This window comes from Adiantum capillus-veneris, chromosome 30 (assembly GCF_014529385.1).
Source record: "Adiantum capillus-veneris isolate H3 chromosome 30, ASM1452938v2, whole genome shotgun sequence".
NCBI classification, from domain to species: Eukaryota; Viridiplantae; Streptophyta; class Polypodiopsida; order Polypodiales; family Pteridaceae; genus Adiantum; species Adiantum capillus-veneris.
In genome coordinates, this window is record NC_140960.1 from 63,113,053 (window position 1) to 63,131,482 (window position 18,430).

The window sequence follows — 18,430 nt, forward strand, 5'->3', positions numbered from 1 at the left end:
TACGTCCCAATCTTCTTTTTACGATTCTTCCCTTTTTGCCCCTGCGGTTTATCTTGGGGGTCTTGGATTGGATTTGAAAACACCTGTGGTGTTTTCAGAGGCTCTTTATGGTTTTCTCTTATTCGGTTTTCATTTGGTTCCATGTTACGGTTTTCTTTGTCGGTCTTTCCCTTTGTGGTATTGGTTCTAGTCTCCATTGTCTCGATTGAATCTGAATCATCCTCGAGGTCATTCATATACACGGGGTCATCTCCTGTTCCTATGTTTGTTTTGGAACTTGGCTTTGAATTTCCCGTATTCTGCGACCTCTTCCTTCGTGTCTTCTTTTTCTTTGCTTGGATAACTGACGCGGTATCTCTCTCTTCGAGGATATGGCCTGGCCCTTGAAGCATGGACCGTGTAATCGCATAAGCGGGTGCGACGGGTGGTATTGGCGATGTCACACTAGCAATTTCGACCAAATTTAGGGGTGTGATTTTAGGCGCATTTGGGTTATAGGGGCATTGGGCAATCAAGTGATCTATGCCACAACGATTACATGTGAGTATTGGCATTGCAGACGTGCTCCCTTGATTCATTTGCATCTGTGCAGCATTCTTTTGCAACCTAATAGGGCACTCCGCCGCCCGATGTGGTCCACCACACTCGTAGCATTGAAGAGGTGGCCTCCTAGCTTGGGTGTTGATATTTTGACCTCTGGATGCGAGAGCAGCAGCTTGATAAACCGTCTTGACTTGCCCCCAACAATCTTCCATGTAGTATATAGGACACTCTTCCAATGTATCAAGTCCGTAGGCAATACTAGTGTCTATTTCCTCCTCACAGCCATCTGCATAAGCATTAGATGGCTCGCAACCCACTTGGTTCATAGGGGCGACTCTTGGATGCGGGGGCTGCGGTCCTAGCACAGGAGGTGGTAGCGGTGTAGCTTGTACAACATTTTGAGTTCTAGGGACCATGTGTTGCAGTAGTTGCTCAACAGGTGGAGCAGGCATCAATACAAGAGCTCGAGGTGCATCCGTCCAGGCTACAGGTGGTCTATTTGCCATCATACGTTTCATCATTAAACAATCCTTAGCTTGGTGACCATACCTACCACATGCGTTGCAAGTTCCATTAAATTTTACTCTAAACGTAGGGCACTCACTAGTGCTATGTGGACCTAAGCAAATGGAACACCATTGTTGCTCCCTTCTTGGATACATGTGACTATTTTGAGGGGGTCGATTATCCTTAAGAGACTCTTGGATTGCCTTGGTGAGGTCTGTCAAGAATGTCTCAAATACCTTTGGCTCATTGGCAATGGGCTTTGCAGTCATGGGTTCATACTCAATGGCTTGTGAGCTAGTGGATCTCGTGTCAGTAGACACCCTCATGCCTGCTATCATCAAGTTGTCCTCTAATTGGATTGCATTGGCAGTGACATCTTCCCAGGTTGTGATACCTCTAATCACTAGTCCATTATAGATTCCTTCATTCCTCAACCCTCGAATGAATCGATCAAGCAGTTGGTTATTGTTGAAGCGCTCATTTACAGGGCAGCGAGAGTTTAAGTGCTTTAGACGACTAATGAAGTCCCTTACTGACTCTCCTTCCTTACGTTCGGCCTTCTGTAGCTGAGATGCTACACCCCAAAGCACACCTTCTCGTATGTACTCCTTTAGAAACAACCTTCGAAGGGTAGGGTAGATTGTTTTCTCGTCCACCCTTAGGGTTCTATACCAATCTCCAGCCTTCCCACTTAATGTCAAGCTTAAGGCATTGCACTTATGTAGTTCGTTGCGTTCCCCTAAGGAATCACATACTTCTTCAAACACTTCAATGTGTTTTCTAGCATCTTCGTCCCCATTGAATTTTTGCGTGAGTTTGGCAATTTGTACTGCCTTACTTCTAGGCTCTCTATCAGATGCATGACGCATATTTTCCGCGATAGATCGACCTATGGTTTGAGCAAACGCTGCCAAGTCACCTATGTGAGGAGGCAGGGCCGGTGGAGGTACTCTTGGAATCATATGTGGGAGAGGGACGGGTACCGGTCTTGGCATATGTGTGGATGATGCAGGATATGGAACATAACCGGGCATAGGTCCACTCGGATAAGGGCTAGGGAGCGGCACTCGAGGAGCATAAACAAGTGGTACAATTGGAGGTGTGGGGGCCATGTGTGCATAAGGGGCTAGAGGCACATACGGTCGAGGCCCCATATTAGGTACTACGACACTAGGTAGTGGCACTGCGCTCACCGTAGATGTCATCGGTACATTCTCTGTCAGGCTTATCCCTGGAGTGAGCACTGTGTTTTCCTTAATAGAGGGTTGAGCCAAGTTAGGGAAGCTAAAGTTGTCGCTCGGAGGCTCAGATTGCATAGAGACCCCAGGTGAAATGACGTAAGATGGGTCCATGGGGCTCATTAGAGGAGTCTCCATTTGTGATAGAGTAGGCTGTTGAGCCTTGCTCGTATCCAGAAATCTCATGGGGCCAGTTGAGAGTATATTTACCCCTCGGTTTTGCCTTTCTGATTGAATAATGCCATGGATAACATTACAGATCATTTTCTGTTGATCTTCGATGCTCGTGGCACTAGAGGTGGATTGTACAATCTCTATCCATTCTACATGGTAGGCGTGGCCAAAGTGTAGATCCGTCAACACCTCAGTGTGGAGGTCGTATGTCCAATGATCATTAATGAACAATCCTTCTAGAGTCGACGTGTTAACGGTTTCTTGTGAGGTAGAAGCAATGTTGCTCCCCGTGGTTTTACTTGTCACCAACGGTACTCTAGAGGGAACTTCTGAAGGAGGCAGCTCAACAGGGCCTTCTTGGTAAGAAGTTGGCAGGATATCCACATGGACACTCTTTGGGGGTGTGGGGTCCACGTGCGATGTGAAAGGAGAGTCCACTTTCCCACCCCCTTCATGTGCTTCATTTGCATCAGGTTCCGAGCGAGTAGCTCTACCTAATGTTTCCATGAAACGGCTAAACATACTAGTACTAGGCTGTGGAGCTTCGGGAGGTGCATGGCCTTCTCTCTCAGTGTTTTGGGTAGGGTATGCTTCCATGATTTCTGAGTCGGAGGAGGAATCACTAGCGGCTATTTTAGGGTCTTGGGTGGTGCTACCTTGTGTCCCCGCTGAGGGTCTAGAGCCTATCGTGGATGGGTAATGGGTGTCCGTATGAACAGAGGCACCCTCAATATGCTCGTGTTCTAGAACCCGCCCAGAGCGTAAGTGCATGTGCTTTTGATACCCTAAGGTGTCAAAAAGCTTCTCTAGGAGGCCTTGTGACTAGTTTTTAGCGTGTTTTTTGTTTGTTTTTTTGCTAGATTTTTTAGAGCGTGTCGTGGAATGGGCCGTGTGATAGCTCGAAACGAACGTATCGCTAGGAGGGACGCGCTGTGCTTTACAGCCCACCGTTTGGTTCTATTTTGCTCCAGAAAAGCCCGAAACAGTCTTTTCCTAGCTGGGGAACTAGGCTCCAAATAGCAAGTCTAAGGGTGCAAGTGGGAAGAGAAGGGAGGAGAGTGGAGGACTTGTCCCACATGCTCTCATTCCCTCTTGAGGAGGTAGGGTATATATATAAGAGTGAGTCTAGTGTATATCATAGGACTGAGGATTGAGGCCTGGGCCTGGGCTTGGGCTTGGGCTTCCCATTCTCGATCTAACTTTTATACAAACCAACCCGTCCGTTTTTATAACTCACGTTTTTTATTTTCGAAAATCTAACCTCCCCCCTCGCTCACGTTTTTATTTTTCAAAAAAAAAAAATTCAAAAAAAAATCAATTTTTTTATTTACTTTTTTTTTTTTTGGAGATATTATTTGGTGCGCGTTTTGGTGTGCGTTGACCTCACCTAACTATTTACTGTCCCACCTACCTACTGACCTGCTAATCAGTGGTTTCCCTAATTACTAACCTGCTTAATTAACTAACTGTGCACCTAACTGTGCACAAACCAGAAAACACAGAAAACACAGAAAATGCAGAAAATGCAAAAACGCAAGAAATGCTAACTATGTAAGCTGAAATCTGAACTTAATAGAACTAGCAAAACAGACCTTAACAGAACACAGAAAACTTGAATGCAGACAACAATAATCAAACTTAAGCCGAGCCTTTCCTGCATAAAAAATAACTTCAATACAATTTACAGGTCGCCATTGGAGCTTCACGCGCAGCAGCTCCTCGGCAACGGCGCCAAAAATGTCAAGGCTAGGGACTTGCTACACGCCGTGTGCGAGCCACAAAGGCTCCTAGCACACAATCATACAACAGACGAGCTCACAAGGAAGAACGGTGTGTCACTCACCTTCCTGCATAGTTGCGAATGAAGGATTCCCGCGCCGCGAAGAAGAGGGAGACGCCGCTACGCCACGCTCAACCGCCTCGCCGCCGTCGTGCCGCCGCAACACTTGATCGCACACACACTCTCACACTGTCTCTCTCTCTCTCTCTCTCTCTCTCTCTCTCTCTCTCTCTCTCTCTCTCTCTCTCTCTCTCTCTCTCTCTCACGCACACACACAAGGAGATGGTGAAGGAGAAGGTGGAGATGGAGCAAGAGCAGCTTCTATTGCACAATGAGAGAATGACTCAATTTTAGGTTTAATTGGCTTTTATGTGAGCTCACCCCATTCACACTTGGGCGCCCATGCTTAGCCAACTAACCCTAGCATGTTCGTGTTAGAGTGCGCCTCTCATCGGCGATCACTCTACCTTTCCCTATTGGACTGACAAGCCCGGTGTCTGACTCTACTTAAATAAATAATACGGTTACGGTGTCCGTCGTAGGCGATAGGGTGTCCATGAGCCACGAGGGTTAACAAAAGGTTTCTACGAGAGTGTTCTCAAGAGTAGAATTTTTCCCCACAAACGTCTCATGTGCTCGAAGCGCACTGATCTTGGCACAATTCGACATAAACAACAAAAACGTTTTCGAGCAAGATGATGTGACACTCGTAAGTACTTCATTCTTCTCAATTCTCATTGTTATTTCTTATAATCATAATTTGATGCTATTTCCTTGCAGTCCGCTTTGGAGATGGATCGGTTTGCCCAACCAAAAGGTGGATCTTGCACTTAGGGTGACTCAAAGGATGTCACCATGTGGAATTATCTCCTCTCAAGCTTCAATGAAGAGATGATCCGGGTCATCCACAACGAGTAAACAGACTATGCATCAATGGAGATGTACAAGTGTAGAGCACTAAGCTCTATTTTGGTCGAGTTTCCTATAGCCCTAAATTCCTACAAATGTGAGTCTTGTAAACAGAGAGGCAACAATGTGTCTTTTAGGATATTGTGTCCTTTGTCTCGGGTAAGGAATAACAAGCAAAGAAGAAATTGTATCATGCATTGGTGAAAACCAACTTTAAGGAGCATAGGTCAAGATTCTTTCAATGAGCTTGTAAAAAGGCTATCTTAGCCACGTGCATTGCATGTCTTGATGTATCTTTGAAACTAATAAAATTATCAGCTTGAGTGAAGTTTTGTTTTGATTCATGTGCGTCACGTGCAATCTACGTACTAACATGATGTTTTTTTGTCCTACCAAGCCCCACGGGCCATATGAACCCCGTCGTCGTGCACTTGGCAAAATATCGAGCCGTTTCGTGGCCTTGTGTGCCACGGAGCGACTTTTGGATGTTTAAATCCATAATTAAGACCATAGTTCTTGATGGTGTCCCACAAGCCCTATAAACAGGCAAGCCAACCGAGATAATAAATCCCAATCCCACTTACTCTATTGCAATGAACGACTCCAACCTTTCATAGTTTAAAGGAGTGCATCTCGTTTAGGTAGAGAAGAATGAAACCTAAGCTATAATCACTAATTATCTATCACTACACTCTCTTTCTCTCCCTCTTTCTACCTCCCTCTCTCCCTCTCTATTTCCTTCTCTTTCTCTACCTCCCTTTCTCTCCCTCTTTCCTCTCTATCTCCCTCTCTACCTATCTCTCTCCCTCTCCTTCTACCTCTCCCTCTACATGTCTCTCTCTCTCTCTCTCTCCACTCCCTCTCTTTACCTCTATCCATATTTCCCTCTCCCTCTCTCTATATTTCCTATTTTTCTCTCTCCCTCCTTCTCTTTCTCTCTACCTCTATCTCCCTCTCTATATCTCTCCCTAGTTCCCTCTCTTTCTCTCCCTCATTCCCTCTATCTCTTTCTCTCTCCCTCTCCCTCATTCCCTCTATCTCTTTCTCTCTCCCTCTCCCTCTCCCTCTCTTTCCCTCTCCCTCTCTCTCTCCCTCTTTCTGCTTTCTCGCTACCTCTATCTCCCTCTCTATATCTCACCCTATTTCCCTCTCTTTCTTTCCCCCTCTACCTAAACCTAACCCTAAACCTAAAGCCTACCCTAAACCCTCTACCTAAAGCCTAGCCTAAACCTGACCCTAACCCTAAACCTAAACTCTCTACCTATCCCTCTCTTTCTCTCCCTCTACCTATCCCTCTCTCCCTCTCCCTCTCTTTCCCTCTCCCTCTCCCTTCCCTCTTTCCTCTTTCTCTCTACCTCTATCTCCCTCTCTATATCTCTCCTTATTTCCCTCTCTTTCTCTCCCTCTATCTCTCTTTCTCTCCCTCTCTACCTAACCCCTAGCCTAGAGCTTATCCTAAACCCTCTACCTAAAGCCTGACACCATCTTTGTTATTGCATCTAGTACCGCATCTATTACTGCGTACAATAAAAGGCACGTTGCCAGCTATCCAATGTTGCAGATATCTCTTTTTTCCAACCTCCAACCCCTTCAACGTCCCTTTTGCCCACCTGAGGGGCACTCTGAGTTTGAGGATGAGCACATATTTGATAAGGTTTAGGAGTTGTTGGCACACGAGGCCAACGTGTGTGAACAGAATTGCAGGCCATGCCTGACTCGGGCACAAAAAACGGAGGACAGGTTTGCATCGGGCACCCAAACACCCCTCTATGATGGTGCACATTACTCGGTGCTTGGAGCATCGTTTGAAAGTCCTCAACTTGCAAGAAAAATTTGGTTGGAGCGATGCAAGTGTTGATGCACTGCTTGGGTAAATGAATTTTGTATTAATTAATTCTTTATCCCCCTTAGTATAAAATTAATTAATTCTTTATTTTGTTGTAGTTTGATGGGAAGATGCTTCCCAAAAATCAACACATGCCATCGAATCATCGAGGAGCAAGGTCATATGTCATTGCACTTGGCATGGACTACGAGTGTATCCATGCTTGCATCAACAATTGCATACTCTACATCAACGAGCATGCAATTTCTACTTCATGTCCTGTTTGTGGAGAAGCAAGCTACAAGAGCGATGTGAGCGGGGCTCCCTTACCCTGCAAGGTATTGAGACATTTTCCACTTACCCCTCTGATTCAACATATAAGCAGGCCTACAGTGGAGCTTCTCACATGGCATGCCAACCATCACTCAAATGATGAAACTATACGTGTCTCGGTGGATTCACATGCATGGAGGCACATCGAAGCTCAATGGCAAGAGTTTGGGTTGGAGCCTCAATACTTGAGGCTTGGGTCATCAAGTGATGGTGTCACCCCCTTTGGCACTAAGTCTACGTCATGCGGCACTTGGCCTATGGTGATTGTCTACAATATTCCACCATGGGAGCAACGAAAAAGGGAAATATACTTCTCTCTTTGCTTGTGCCAGAGAAGTAGAAAGTGTCTAATATTAAAGTCTACCTCAAGCCCCTCATCAAGGAGTTGTGGAAGGATATCCCCGTTGTCAATGTTTCACTCCCAAGGGAGAGGAGAGAGGCTATTGTGAAAGGTATCCTTATGTGGACTATGCATGACTACCCTAGCCTTGGAGAGATTTTTGGTATGTTATCTCTCTCTCTCTCTCTCTCTCTCTCTCTCTCTCTCTCTCTCTCTCTCTCTCTCTCTCTCCCTCCCCTTACCATTAGAAGTTTGTACCCTCCCTCTAGCGATTTTATATGAGTGCAAGGTTTTCCACATCAAGCCATTGTGCATGTCCCACTTGTGGCCCATCATTGGTGATGGAGCGACCAGATACCTTGCACAAGGTAGTCTATCCAAATGACCATCATTTCCTACCCCAAACTCATATCGAATACAAGGCTCCACCCAATGGAAAGCTGAAGCTTACAATGGCAGATTAGGCAACCATTTGGGAAGAGAATTACAATAGAGATACCACCCCATCTACTCCACCAAGAGGTATGTCCAGGTACTCCATAATTTTTAGGCTTCCGTATTGGAAGGATTTAAAGATACAACACCTCTTGGATCCCATGCACATATTCCAAAATGTTGCTCACACACTAGGGGACCATGTTACAGGAAAAAGAGACTCCTTGGGGGCTAGGGAGGATTTGAGGGCCTTGAGGCATCTCCCCTCCTCTGCACTCCACATACAGCCCCCAATGGGAAGATTGTGCTCCCTAAAGCACCATGGATTTTATCCAAAGGTGAGCTAGATTGAGTGAAGAGCTCCATTGCATCTATTCTCACACCAACGGGGTACATGAGGTCACTAAAGGGAGATTTCACGAAGGCAAAGAAAGGTGAAAATGTTCAATTGTATGGATTTAAGTCCCATGACTGGCATAAGATGCTATAGGTAATTATTTTGCTCAATTTTAGTCATCTTCCTCATTTTCTAGATGTTGAATTTTGTGCATGCCTACTATCATGTGGTATTTTAATCTTTTGACCTTGTAGTTTATTTTGCCCAAGAAAGTGTAGAAAGCTATTTTCAAACTCGGGGAGTTATCAAGGTATCTCATATTTCGATTCAATTAAACTTATCTATATAAACTATATCTTCTTGTGTGTTCTCTTAGTGTACTCTTGTGTGTTATCTTGTAGATTTGTGAGCTCCAAAGAGATGCCATCAATGCTGCTCAAACGCTTGCCGTGGAAACAATGTGTGCCATTGAGGATGCATTTCCTCGATCCGTTCTTCTTAGTCAATTCCACCTCTTGGTTCATGTGGTTGAGGAGATTTCTATATGTGGAGTAGTGCATGCATGATGGACGTTCTTTCTAGAGAGGTTTTTAAAGACACTCAAAGATTTTGTGCGACTACGGGCCCAACCAGAGACATGCATAGCCAAAGGATGGATTGTGCAAGAGGCATTTGTTTACATTTGAGAGTAACAAGTTGATCCTTCAATGCCTCACATGTGGTCAGATGAGGAGGATGCAAGGATGAATTCACACTTACCAAGTGGGAGGGGAAAATTAATTAACATGGATGTGGATCATCTATACTGAGTCGTCGAAAACTTTTGCATCCTCAATGCAAAGGTTATGACTAAGTGGGTGGACTTGTGGGCAATGGCAAATGTATTGCATACGCAGGAGACGGAAGCATGGAAGCAAGCCCATGAAGGCAGGATGGCACCCCCAATTCCTCTACACCTTGCATGCTTCCCAAATCTCATTAAAGTCGAGTGGATCCATGAAAGAATGACTCAAGCTTCGGCACGCGGAGAGGAAATCATCGACAAAGAATGGAAGGATGCACGAGGTTGGGTGCCAAAGGTATAGTACTCATACACTTAAACCAGATTGCATTTAGTTCTTTCTTTGTTTTAAATCTCTCATTGATTGTATAATCTTTTTTGTTTTGTATTGTCTTTCCTTTAACTCTATGTGGTCAAAGGGTCGACAATCTCGTGCATGCCACATTGACGAGCATCGAACAACCATGGATTGTGGCATCATGGGCAACTTTGACACAAATGCTGATGAGGCCAGGTACTGTGAGATTATTGAAAGGATACTAAAGATCGATTTTAGAACCTTTCATACCTTCATCTTTGAGTGCAATTGGTTTGCAAATGTGTCAATATGCCATGAGAATGGGCTCTACATGGTGGACTCTTGGGGAGGTATGATAACTTAATTTTACCGCACAACTGTGAGCAGGTGAGTGTAAACCTTCTTTATCCTTATTTTCTTGTAACATAATACCAATGTCACTCACTTTGAACTTCTCTTCTGCAGGTTATTTATATCTCATCACTACATCAACCAAAGCTTTGGTTCGTAGTTCCCGTAACACCTCGAGGAAGGACCATTTTTGTCACTAATGAAGTGGAGACCCTCTTCAACCCTCTACCTTATACTGCTTTGGATGAGGGGGGAACAGGGGACAGAGAGATCGATGATTCAATTTCCAGTGCCGTCAATCTCAGCGAGGATGATTGATATGATGACGATGATGAGATGGAAGATCTAGATGATGAGTTCAAAGATGATGAAGCCATGACCAGCACATCCACAAACAGCAATTCAATTTCCCTCTTTGTTGTTTTGGTTTAGATTTAGATCAAACTACTTGTAGAGATCTTTTAGAGGATGATTTATAAACATTTTGTATATTTTATTATATGAAACGGGTTTGTAATGTCATCCATTCATTTTATCTCTACCCCTCTATCTCTCTTTTTAATTTTGACAAGCACGCTAATTTTCATGTCAATCGAGTGGGTGTGATTAATTTAATAATGAAATATCTATCATTTTTTGTACAATCATTTAGAAAAAGAACAAATACTTTCTGGTTTTTTAAGAGAATAGAAGGAAGTAATAAAAATTGCTTTGAAGAGGAGCTTCTTTCTTGTGCTCCTTGCTCAACACCTCTTCATAGTAGCAGGAGAGGTAGCTTTAGATAGAAGGGGAGAGAGAGAGAGAGAGAGAGAGAGAGAGGGAGAGAGAAAAAAAAAGCTCGCTCCAAAAACTTTTTTCCTGAGCAAACTTTTTGGAGTAAGATTTTTTTTTTTAGATTTATTCAGTTGAGCAATATCTGAAAAATGCTCACTCCAAATCTCGCTCAAAAACTCGCTCCAAACCTCAACTTGCTTGAAAATGGAGTCAGTTTTCTCCAAAAACCAGGATGTAGTGTGTTTTAACTGGCTAAAATTGCAAGATCTTAGATAGATTCTAAGCTTGTCTTGGAGAAAACTCGGTAAAATATAACAAGTTTCAGTGTAGACTGGGAAATGCTTCAAATTTTTACCTAAAAATCAAAATAGTTTTAAGTCTATCCTTATTTAACAGGAAGAAAGAGACATGCCTGAACGGAGATACCATAGGAGAAGCTTCTGGTTGCCATCCAGGAACACCCCCCCCCCCCCCAAAATCCATTTAGGACTAAGAAGCCGACCAAATGTCCAAACAAGGAACATCAACCATGATGACCCCAAGCAATAGTGCCGAGCAACCATCAAACATGCAAGGGTCATGCTAACCAGGGAGCCATGCCCCATCCAGAAACTCCCTTCGGTTCCACCAAGGCGAGCCCTTGCTCCATTCCTATTTTAAAATGGGCATGGTTTTAATTGAAAACCCCTCATGTAAGTAGAATCTAGATCTACAATCTTTGATAAATTTGGATTTTATTCAAGAATTAAATGAAATGAAATTAAAGCTCCATTCCAAAGTGTGGAGATTTTTTCCATTTACCTGATATTGATATTGCACTAAATTCTAAAAATCTCGTCATGTTATGTATGATGCTATCTTAACAAGTTAATTATAAATTAAAATGGTACATCTCTTCATTATATATACATATATATATATATACATATACATACATATATATATATATATATATATATATATATATATATATATATATATATATATATATATATATATATATATATATATATATATATATATATATATATATATGTATGTATATGTATATATATATATATGTATATATAATGAAGAGATGTACCATTTTAATTTATAATTAACTTGTTAAGAGTGTGTGTGTGTGTGTGTGTGTGTGTGTGTGTGTGTGTGTGTGTGTGTGTGTGTGTGTGTGTGTGTGTGTGTGTGTGTGTGTGTGTGTGTGTGTGTGTATGTATGTATGTATGTATAGTTGCTCGACATTCTGTGGCCTAGCAAGAAAGTTATACGAATGGATCCAAAGGAACTGCAAGATAGGGTTTTACAAGAACGATCTGTTTTTTGGAGAGATGGTGATGAAAGCGTACAAACAATTAAATTTTGCTACTTTCAGCATGTTTGGAAGTCTAGGACCGTCAAATTTTTTAGAATGACTGCTCTATAGCGAGCTTCATAGAGATTATCTTGGAAATCGAACGAACAAGTGGATCAGGCTATTCCCCCCGCCTTGAGGCTATTTCCCCCACGTCGATGGGTAGGTGATCTTGGATACTGGCTAGCCTATGGCTGCCCTTTGTAATTTGGGTTGGTCGATAGATGCCTTAAGGCTCGTTACGAGCTTGAGGACGCTTTGTACATTTCGTCAAAATTATAATAAATACACCCACTCACAATTGTGCGTTTGGCCAAAAAAAAAAAAAAACTATATAAAGAACTAGATGATTGAGAATGCAAAATATGTCATATTGATTAAAAGTTTAAACTGTATGCATATGATACTTCAAGATTTGAAAAAAAAATTGATTAGAAACATATTTTTTTAATAAAATGATATTAAATATTGAATGAAACCAAATCTATAATTATATTATCCTTAAAAGAGAAAAAGTCTTAAGAGATCCCATCACACTTTTTTTCAAAGAAGCAAGAGAGCCTTTTGAATCGCATCATCCAAATCATTATATTCTCAACTATTTTGGACTCATGTATGAAAAAGATTCACGGCTTCCATTGGTTTGGAGGGCCAAAAACTTGTTGAGGAATAGCTCACATGGTGTGTTTAACAAAAAGGAAGAAGTGCAAGGATAAGATATGATATGATTAGTCCAAAGGAGCTAGCTTGGTTGTTTAAGTACTCGTCCCTCGTGATTCTTGTCATGGGTTTGAGCTAGCTTGGTTGTTTGAGTACTCTTCCCTCGTGATTCCAGTCATGGGTTTGAGTGCGGCCAACCGATGTTGATAGCGCTAACGAACGATTTGTGACACCTAGCATGGGAAAAAAAGATATGATACGATTGAAACGCAAACACTAAAAGAAGTATAGCATATCAAGAGTACAACATCAGATAGAGGATAAATGACCACTATTCTTTTGTATCATTTTTAGCCAGTTCAAATTTATTCAACTTCAATTATTAAACAAAGGCATAATTTGCTATACATCCATGTAGCCTTTGCGCTTTGGGCATGCTAAAAAGTTTGTTTGCGTCTTTACGTTACTACTTGCATTCTACAATAAACATTACTTTTAAATGTCGATTTAATTTTTCGCAACAGATAGGGAAAGTTTGTCATGTACTTCAAATAAATTGCGCCCTTCATCTTCATCTAAGGTGGGCAAGGCTCAGAAAAAAGGTGGGAAAAGGAAGGTTTGCTTTATCCAAAACTTGCTCAAATTTCACAAGGCTAGCTCAAATTTCAAGATTTTTAGTTGAAAAGTTCAATTTTATACAAAACTAGTACGCCGGCCGCCTTCGGTTGGCAGCCTCTCTCTCTTTCTTTCTCTCTCCCTCTTTACCGTGCGTGCAAATTTTTGGACTATAGCCTTCAGCTCGCAGCTCTCGACAAGTGTAAAGAGCACTCTCACTGCCGTTATAGAATATACATATAGATTTTCCTTTCTCAAATATGGCTTTCACCTTCTCACAAAGGGGTGAAAGGGATCCAAAGCCGGCTCCATAAAAAATCGTTTTCTCGAGCTCTGAAATTCTAAGGTCTCTCTCTCTCTCTCTCTCTCTCTCTCTCTCTATCTACAATATTTTCTTTGGAAAAGAAAGGCTAAAGTTCAAATTGCACTTTGGCTTTGGTACTTCCACCACTCCACTCCACGTTAGAAAGTAGTACTTCTATCTTTTTGTCTCCTTTGAACCTTCAATTTTTGTCCAATTTGTCTGTAGACATATCTTTCTTATCGAGAAAAGCAACCGCAAAATGGTCATGAGAAACCTACAATTTGAGAAAAGTACAAACTCAACATGGACATAGTGTGCACTCTACACCAACTTTGTTGAGAATGATGGGATTGGCAGTGTATTTTATGTTGGAACCAAACAAAGATTACGTGGAGCTCCCCTCCTTGTGTGCATCAAGACGGTGGCGGGAAGCGACGAAGAATCAATCTTGACAAGGTCGACCTCCAGACTCTCCCCCCGTTGAAACTTGAATTCCTTGCTTGAAAATGGAATCAGTGATCTCCAAAAACCAGGGAGTAGCGTATCTTAACCAACTAAAATCACACAATCCCGGCTAGATTCCGAGCTTGCCTTGAAGAAAACCGGTAAAATTTAACAAGTTTTAGTATAGTTACCGGCAAATGCTTCAAATTTTGACCTAAAAACCGGAATAGATTTAAGTCTACCCTTGTTTTCTTCATTTCGGAATGTTTTTGGCGAGCCCTGAATGGAATTCGGTATAAGGATAGTATCAAACCACTTGCTTGGCCCCATCCGCATCATCGACCACAAGCAAGCCCTAGTGTTAGAAGGAAAGCCATCCTGGTTAAGCATTTAACCCAGGAATCAAGATCACCCAATTGCCATGCACCACAAATCCCCTCTTCAAAACCACAATTTCAAAAAATACATGTCCAACAAACCATATGGATTTGGACACAACTATCTCTACATAGAGTTGCCAGGATGCAGGCTCCTGTACACTGCAGAGAATACACCATAATTATAAAACCACACCCTCACAACGGGTGCTTTCCAGCCTCGAAAATTATCTACGCCAAAAATAACATATGCCAAATCACAACCTCAATTCCCAATATGCTTGGGAACACAAGAGCAGACAAAAGTTCACACTGGAATGGGCTTGAAGATATCTTAAGAGGCCCATACAGAGAAAAAGTTAATTGTGTATATTTCAAACACCTAGCAAAAGTCGTTTTAGCACGACCTATTCATGCCACTATACCCTTTCTCGGGACTTATTGATTTTGTTACAATTGATTTTGTTACAAAAGAATGGTAACACTCTAGACTACTACTGTATATCTCTACTAAACAACCTCGACCGGGAGTACCGTTTTGCCTTGTTTAGCGACTGCTTTACAGAGGGAACCTTTCGAGCAATGGTCCTCCAAATCATGTTGACCGCATCATATGGTTGCGCCGGATGCTGATACTCAAAGTGGCGGTCAAGCTGTTTCAACAACATCCACTTTCGGGTCCACTCTTGCTCTTTGACACTCCGAAGAAGACCCATCAAAAACCCGCTTTGAAGAGCATCTGTAGATGTTACAAACATACAGAACTGGGAATAATCCAGTTGATCCTCAAAAGGAAGTTCTATCTCATCACTGATGATTACAGGGACACAATGGCTCACTATCGCATCGAATAGACGATTGGAAGATGGCGTGTCACCCGCCAGGTGGAGGCAGAACTTCGAAGAACGCATGCCTTCTGACGCACTTCGTACACCGCCCTTTTGTGCACTTCCATTTGAAAAATGCACACCCACCTCATCTTTAAGCATCTCAAAGAGCTGCTGCCGAATAATCCCTCCCTGCAAACCAAGAATAGACCATGTTCTTTAGTACAATGGACTTGCATATGCCACAGCCTTGAGAGAGAGAGAGACAGAGAGAGAGAGAGCTTAAACAATCAAGTTACATACATTTCATTGTGCAACTCTAATCACTACAAAAAGCAACTAGACAAGCTTTCAGCTTAGACTCCGCTGAGTGAAAGTAATCTACTTAAACTTGACCCCAAAAATGATATTTTCCCCCTTGTTTCCACTCATTCCCTATGAGCCTTCTCCCAGCTATAACCACCCTAACCATTGCAGCACTGCCATGGTCTATGCACCTTCGAAGGTCCTACCTTGCCGCTTCCAAAGTCCCTTCACTCCATGTTGTGCAGATCCTACATAAGTGTCATATTCTGAGGTCCTACCCATCTCAACCATGAGACCCTCAGGTGAAGCTGTGGATTTGCAGGTACAAAGGCTGTAGGAGTTCGAATGGATGCAATAAGGACCACTTAAGTGCAAAGGGTGCAACAAAGTCCAGTTTGATTCCAATCAAGAGCAATTGGAGCCAAATTAGCCCTCATCCTTTATAAACTGAATTTCTCTGAATTCCCAACTAGCATGTCTCTTGTTGTCGGCATAGGATTACATCTACGCCACCTCAAATTTAAAAAATTTGTAAAAGAAAAAAGCATTGACTATAACAGTCTTGGCTTTTAAGATTGGGAATTCTTATAAATCTAAACAGAAGAGAACTAACTAACCCAATATATTTGACCTCCCGCTTGCCTCATTACAGAATTTTTTATGTATAGTGAAAGAGACGAGAGTCAAAAAGATACAAAAAAAAATCGGCATAGTTGTTTTCGGACAATTTGACCACTCACAAAAACCAGGTCTTGAGTGGATTTTGGTCTGCCCAAGAACAGAAACCCTCACATCTTTGAAAGTTTTTAAACAAAACCTGACATATTTAAGCAAGCCAAGCAAGCATCCCCCATATAAATTCCATATACACAGAAACAAGCAAAAAAATTAACCAACTTGCATGTCAGATGAGTAGAATTACCTCTTTTCTGACAATTGCTCCCTGGAAAAATAAAAGCGTTCTTCGTGATTGAAAGCTTGATGCATCATCACTAAAAGTTGGGACCATATGCTTGTAGGGAGCCACTATGTCCTTGTCCACATTGGCTAACTGATGTGAGTAGCGCCCAAAATCAGATACTATGAACATGGCAGAGCATAATTGCTCTCGCGCCATGTGAAGACTATTCGGATGATGCATAAGTATGACATGGTTTTTGCCCCCTGATAGCCTCCAATGGTTTTGCCTCTGCAACATGTGGACAAGTTTCTCTTGCAACCGCACATTTTTGTCGGTCCCATTGATGTTTTCAAGCTTTGTGTACTTGTTATAGCTAAGAGAAGAGAAATAAGGAACAAAAAATATATCAGCTTCCTTAGGGTTCTCCACAAGAGTAGCAGTGCATCCTTGTCGGCGATCCAACATGACAGAAGAGAGGAGATCCAATGTAAGCCAGTACTCAATGCTGTGCTGCAAGTTAAGCCCGCCGGGGTATCGCGGCACATCTGACATATTACTCAGCCAAATTTGGTCTGAATCAGCTTTAACTATCATGCCAAAGTGGAACTCAGGCGGGAGATCATACATGAATACCTTAAGAAGCGCCGATTCCTTGCTGCAAATGGACCCATTATGCCTCAACTTGGGCCGATTGATGATATCCTCTTCGTCGATAGAAAGATAATCCTGACTATCAGCACTTGAGATCATGGCCAGATTTCTCGATTGCTGCAAGCTTGCCCAGGCAGAGCCATTCAAGTCTTTAGGAAGGTACATGGAAGATTGTGTAAATAGGATGGAGCCCAACAAGACCATTACAGCTGCAGCCGCAACAATGACAAAAGTGCTCCGATTGGACGACCAAAAAGCATGCTTGCTGAGGTGCCCAATTCCAGCTTGCCTCTCCATGAGAACTGACATTAGCTCTTTGAACTCCCAAAGAAATTTGGCCCCTGCACTTTAATCAAGTATACTCATCACATAGGCGTGCAGAATACTTGGATATTTGCAGAGTTCTTACACCGACGCAATGGTGTATATTGTGCAGAACACTTGGAGATTTGCACAATTCTTACACTGACCACATTCGCATAGGTGTATGTTGCGCAGAAAACTTCAACATTTGCAGAATTCTTACATCGATGGCACTCGGAGAACAGAAAGAAAGCTTGAATGCCGGCACTCAAAAAAAAAGAAAGAAGGCTTAATTCCCTCAAGTTAATCAAAGGTCGAAAATGGATTTCAGATTTCTTGATGAAACCCAGATTGATAGAAACCGGGCAACGCCCACTACTGTCAATCAACCATGCCTTTCTTCACATTGTGCAGGGGTACCATAGATCATTTGTCTTACCTTCTTCTCTTTCCTTTACCTTCCTTTCTGCAAGACAGAAAAACCGCGCAATTCTCTTCTTTTGATTTGAGCCATTGCCAAAGCTCAGCAAAAGGCAGAACTTTTCAGGGGAGATCAGCCGCTCTCTGCGCGGAGCGCACTAACATAAAGAAAGAAGGAAGCAGGTGGGTTCGCACATGTGTGTGTGTGTGTGTGTGTGTGTGTGTGTGTGTGAGAGAGAGAGAGAGAGAGAGAGAGAGAGAGAGAGAAGCCACCAAGAAGCCTTTCCACTAACGCAACGCAGAGAGTTCCACGCGAATCGAAATCAAAACTCAAAATCAAAGCACGCTCAAGAAGCACATTCCTTTTCTGGCAATTTCCAATTTCCAATTGGCTTCTTTCGGTTGTAAGGACCCTTTGAGTCCAGAGGAAGACTCGTCTCTTTCTTGACACGTTGATACCGACCCCCTTTCTAAGAGCAGAGTCGCACCCATGTGCTGCGCACATGCAATGTTCGCGAGGCTCGTCCGGTGAAAAAGGCCTCTCCACATCAGCAAGGCCCACCACGCCCCTACACTGGGAGAAACGGCTCCTCACCGCAGCCACCGCAATGGAGGCCCCCCCCTTCACCACGTTTTGCAAACGTTC

The 18,430-nt window shown here is 42.8% G+C and overlaps 1 protein-coding gene across 1 annotated transcript; it reads right to left on the reverse strand.

Annotated features, from left to right (window-relative positions):
- Window positions 1-14,726: 14,726 nt before the first annotated feature.
- LOC147418074 (putative arabinosyltransferase ARAD1) lies at window positions 14,727-18,125 on the reverse strand. Its single transcript, XM_086507283.1, has 2 exons — window positions 16,432-18,125; window positions 14,727-15,395 (listed from the first exon to the last, which is right to left on the reverse strand). Exons 1-2 carry the CDS (start codon window positions 17,368-17,370, stop codon window positions 14,871-14,873), a joined length of 1,464 nt encoding a protein of 487 aa, XP_086363409.1. The 5' UTR covers window positions 17,371-18,125; the 3' UTR covers window positions 14,727-14,870.
- Window positions 18,126-18,430: the final 305 nt, after the last annotated feature.

Coding starts and splice junctions, on each gene's coding strand:
- LOC147418074 (XM_086507283.1), bottom strand. CDS start 17,370: ATGTCAGTTCTCATGGAGAGGCAAGCTGGAATTGGGCACCTCAGCAAG. Junction 15,396..16,431: donor GAGCAATTGTCAGAAAAGAG/GTAATTCTACTC, acceptor CTTGGTTTGCAG/GGAGGGATTATTCGGCAGCA.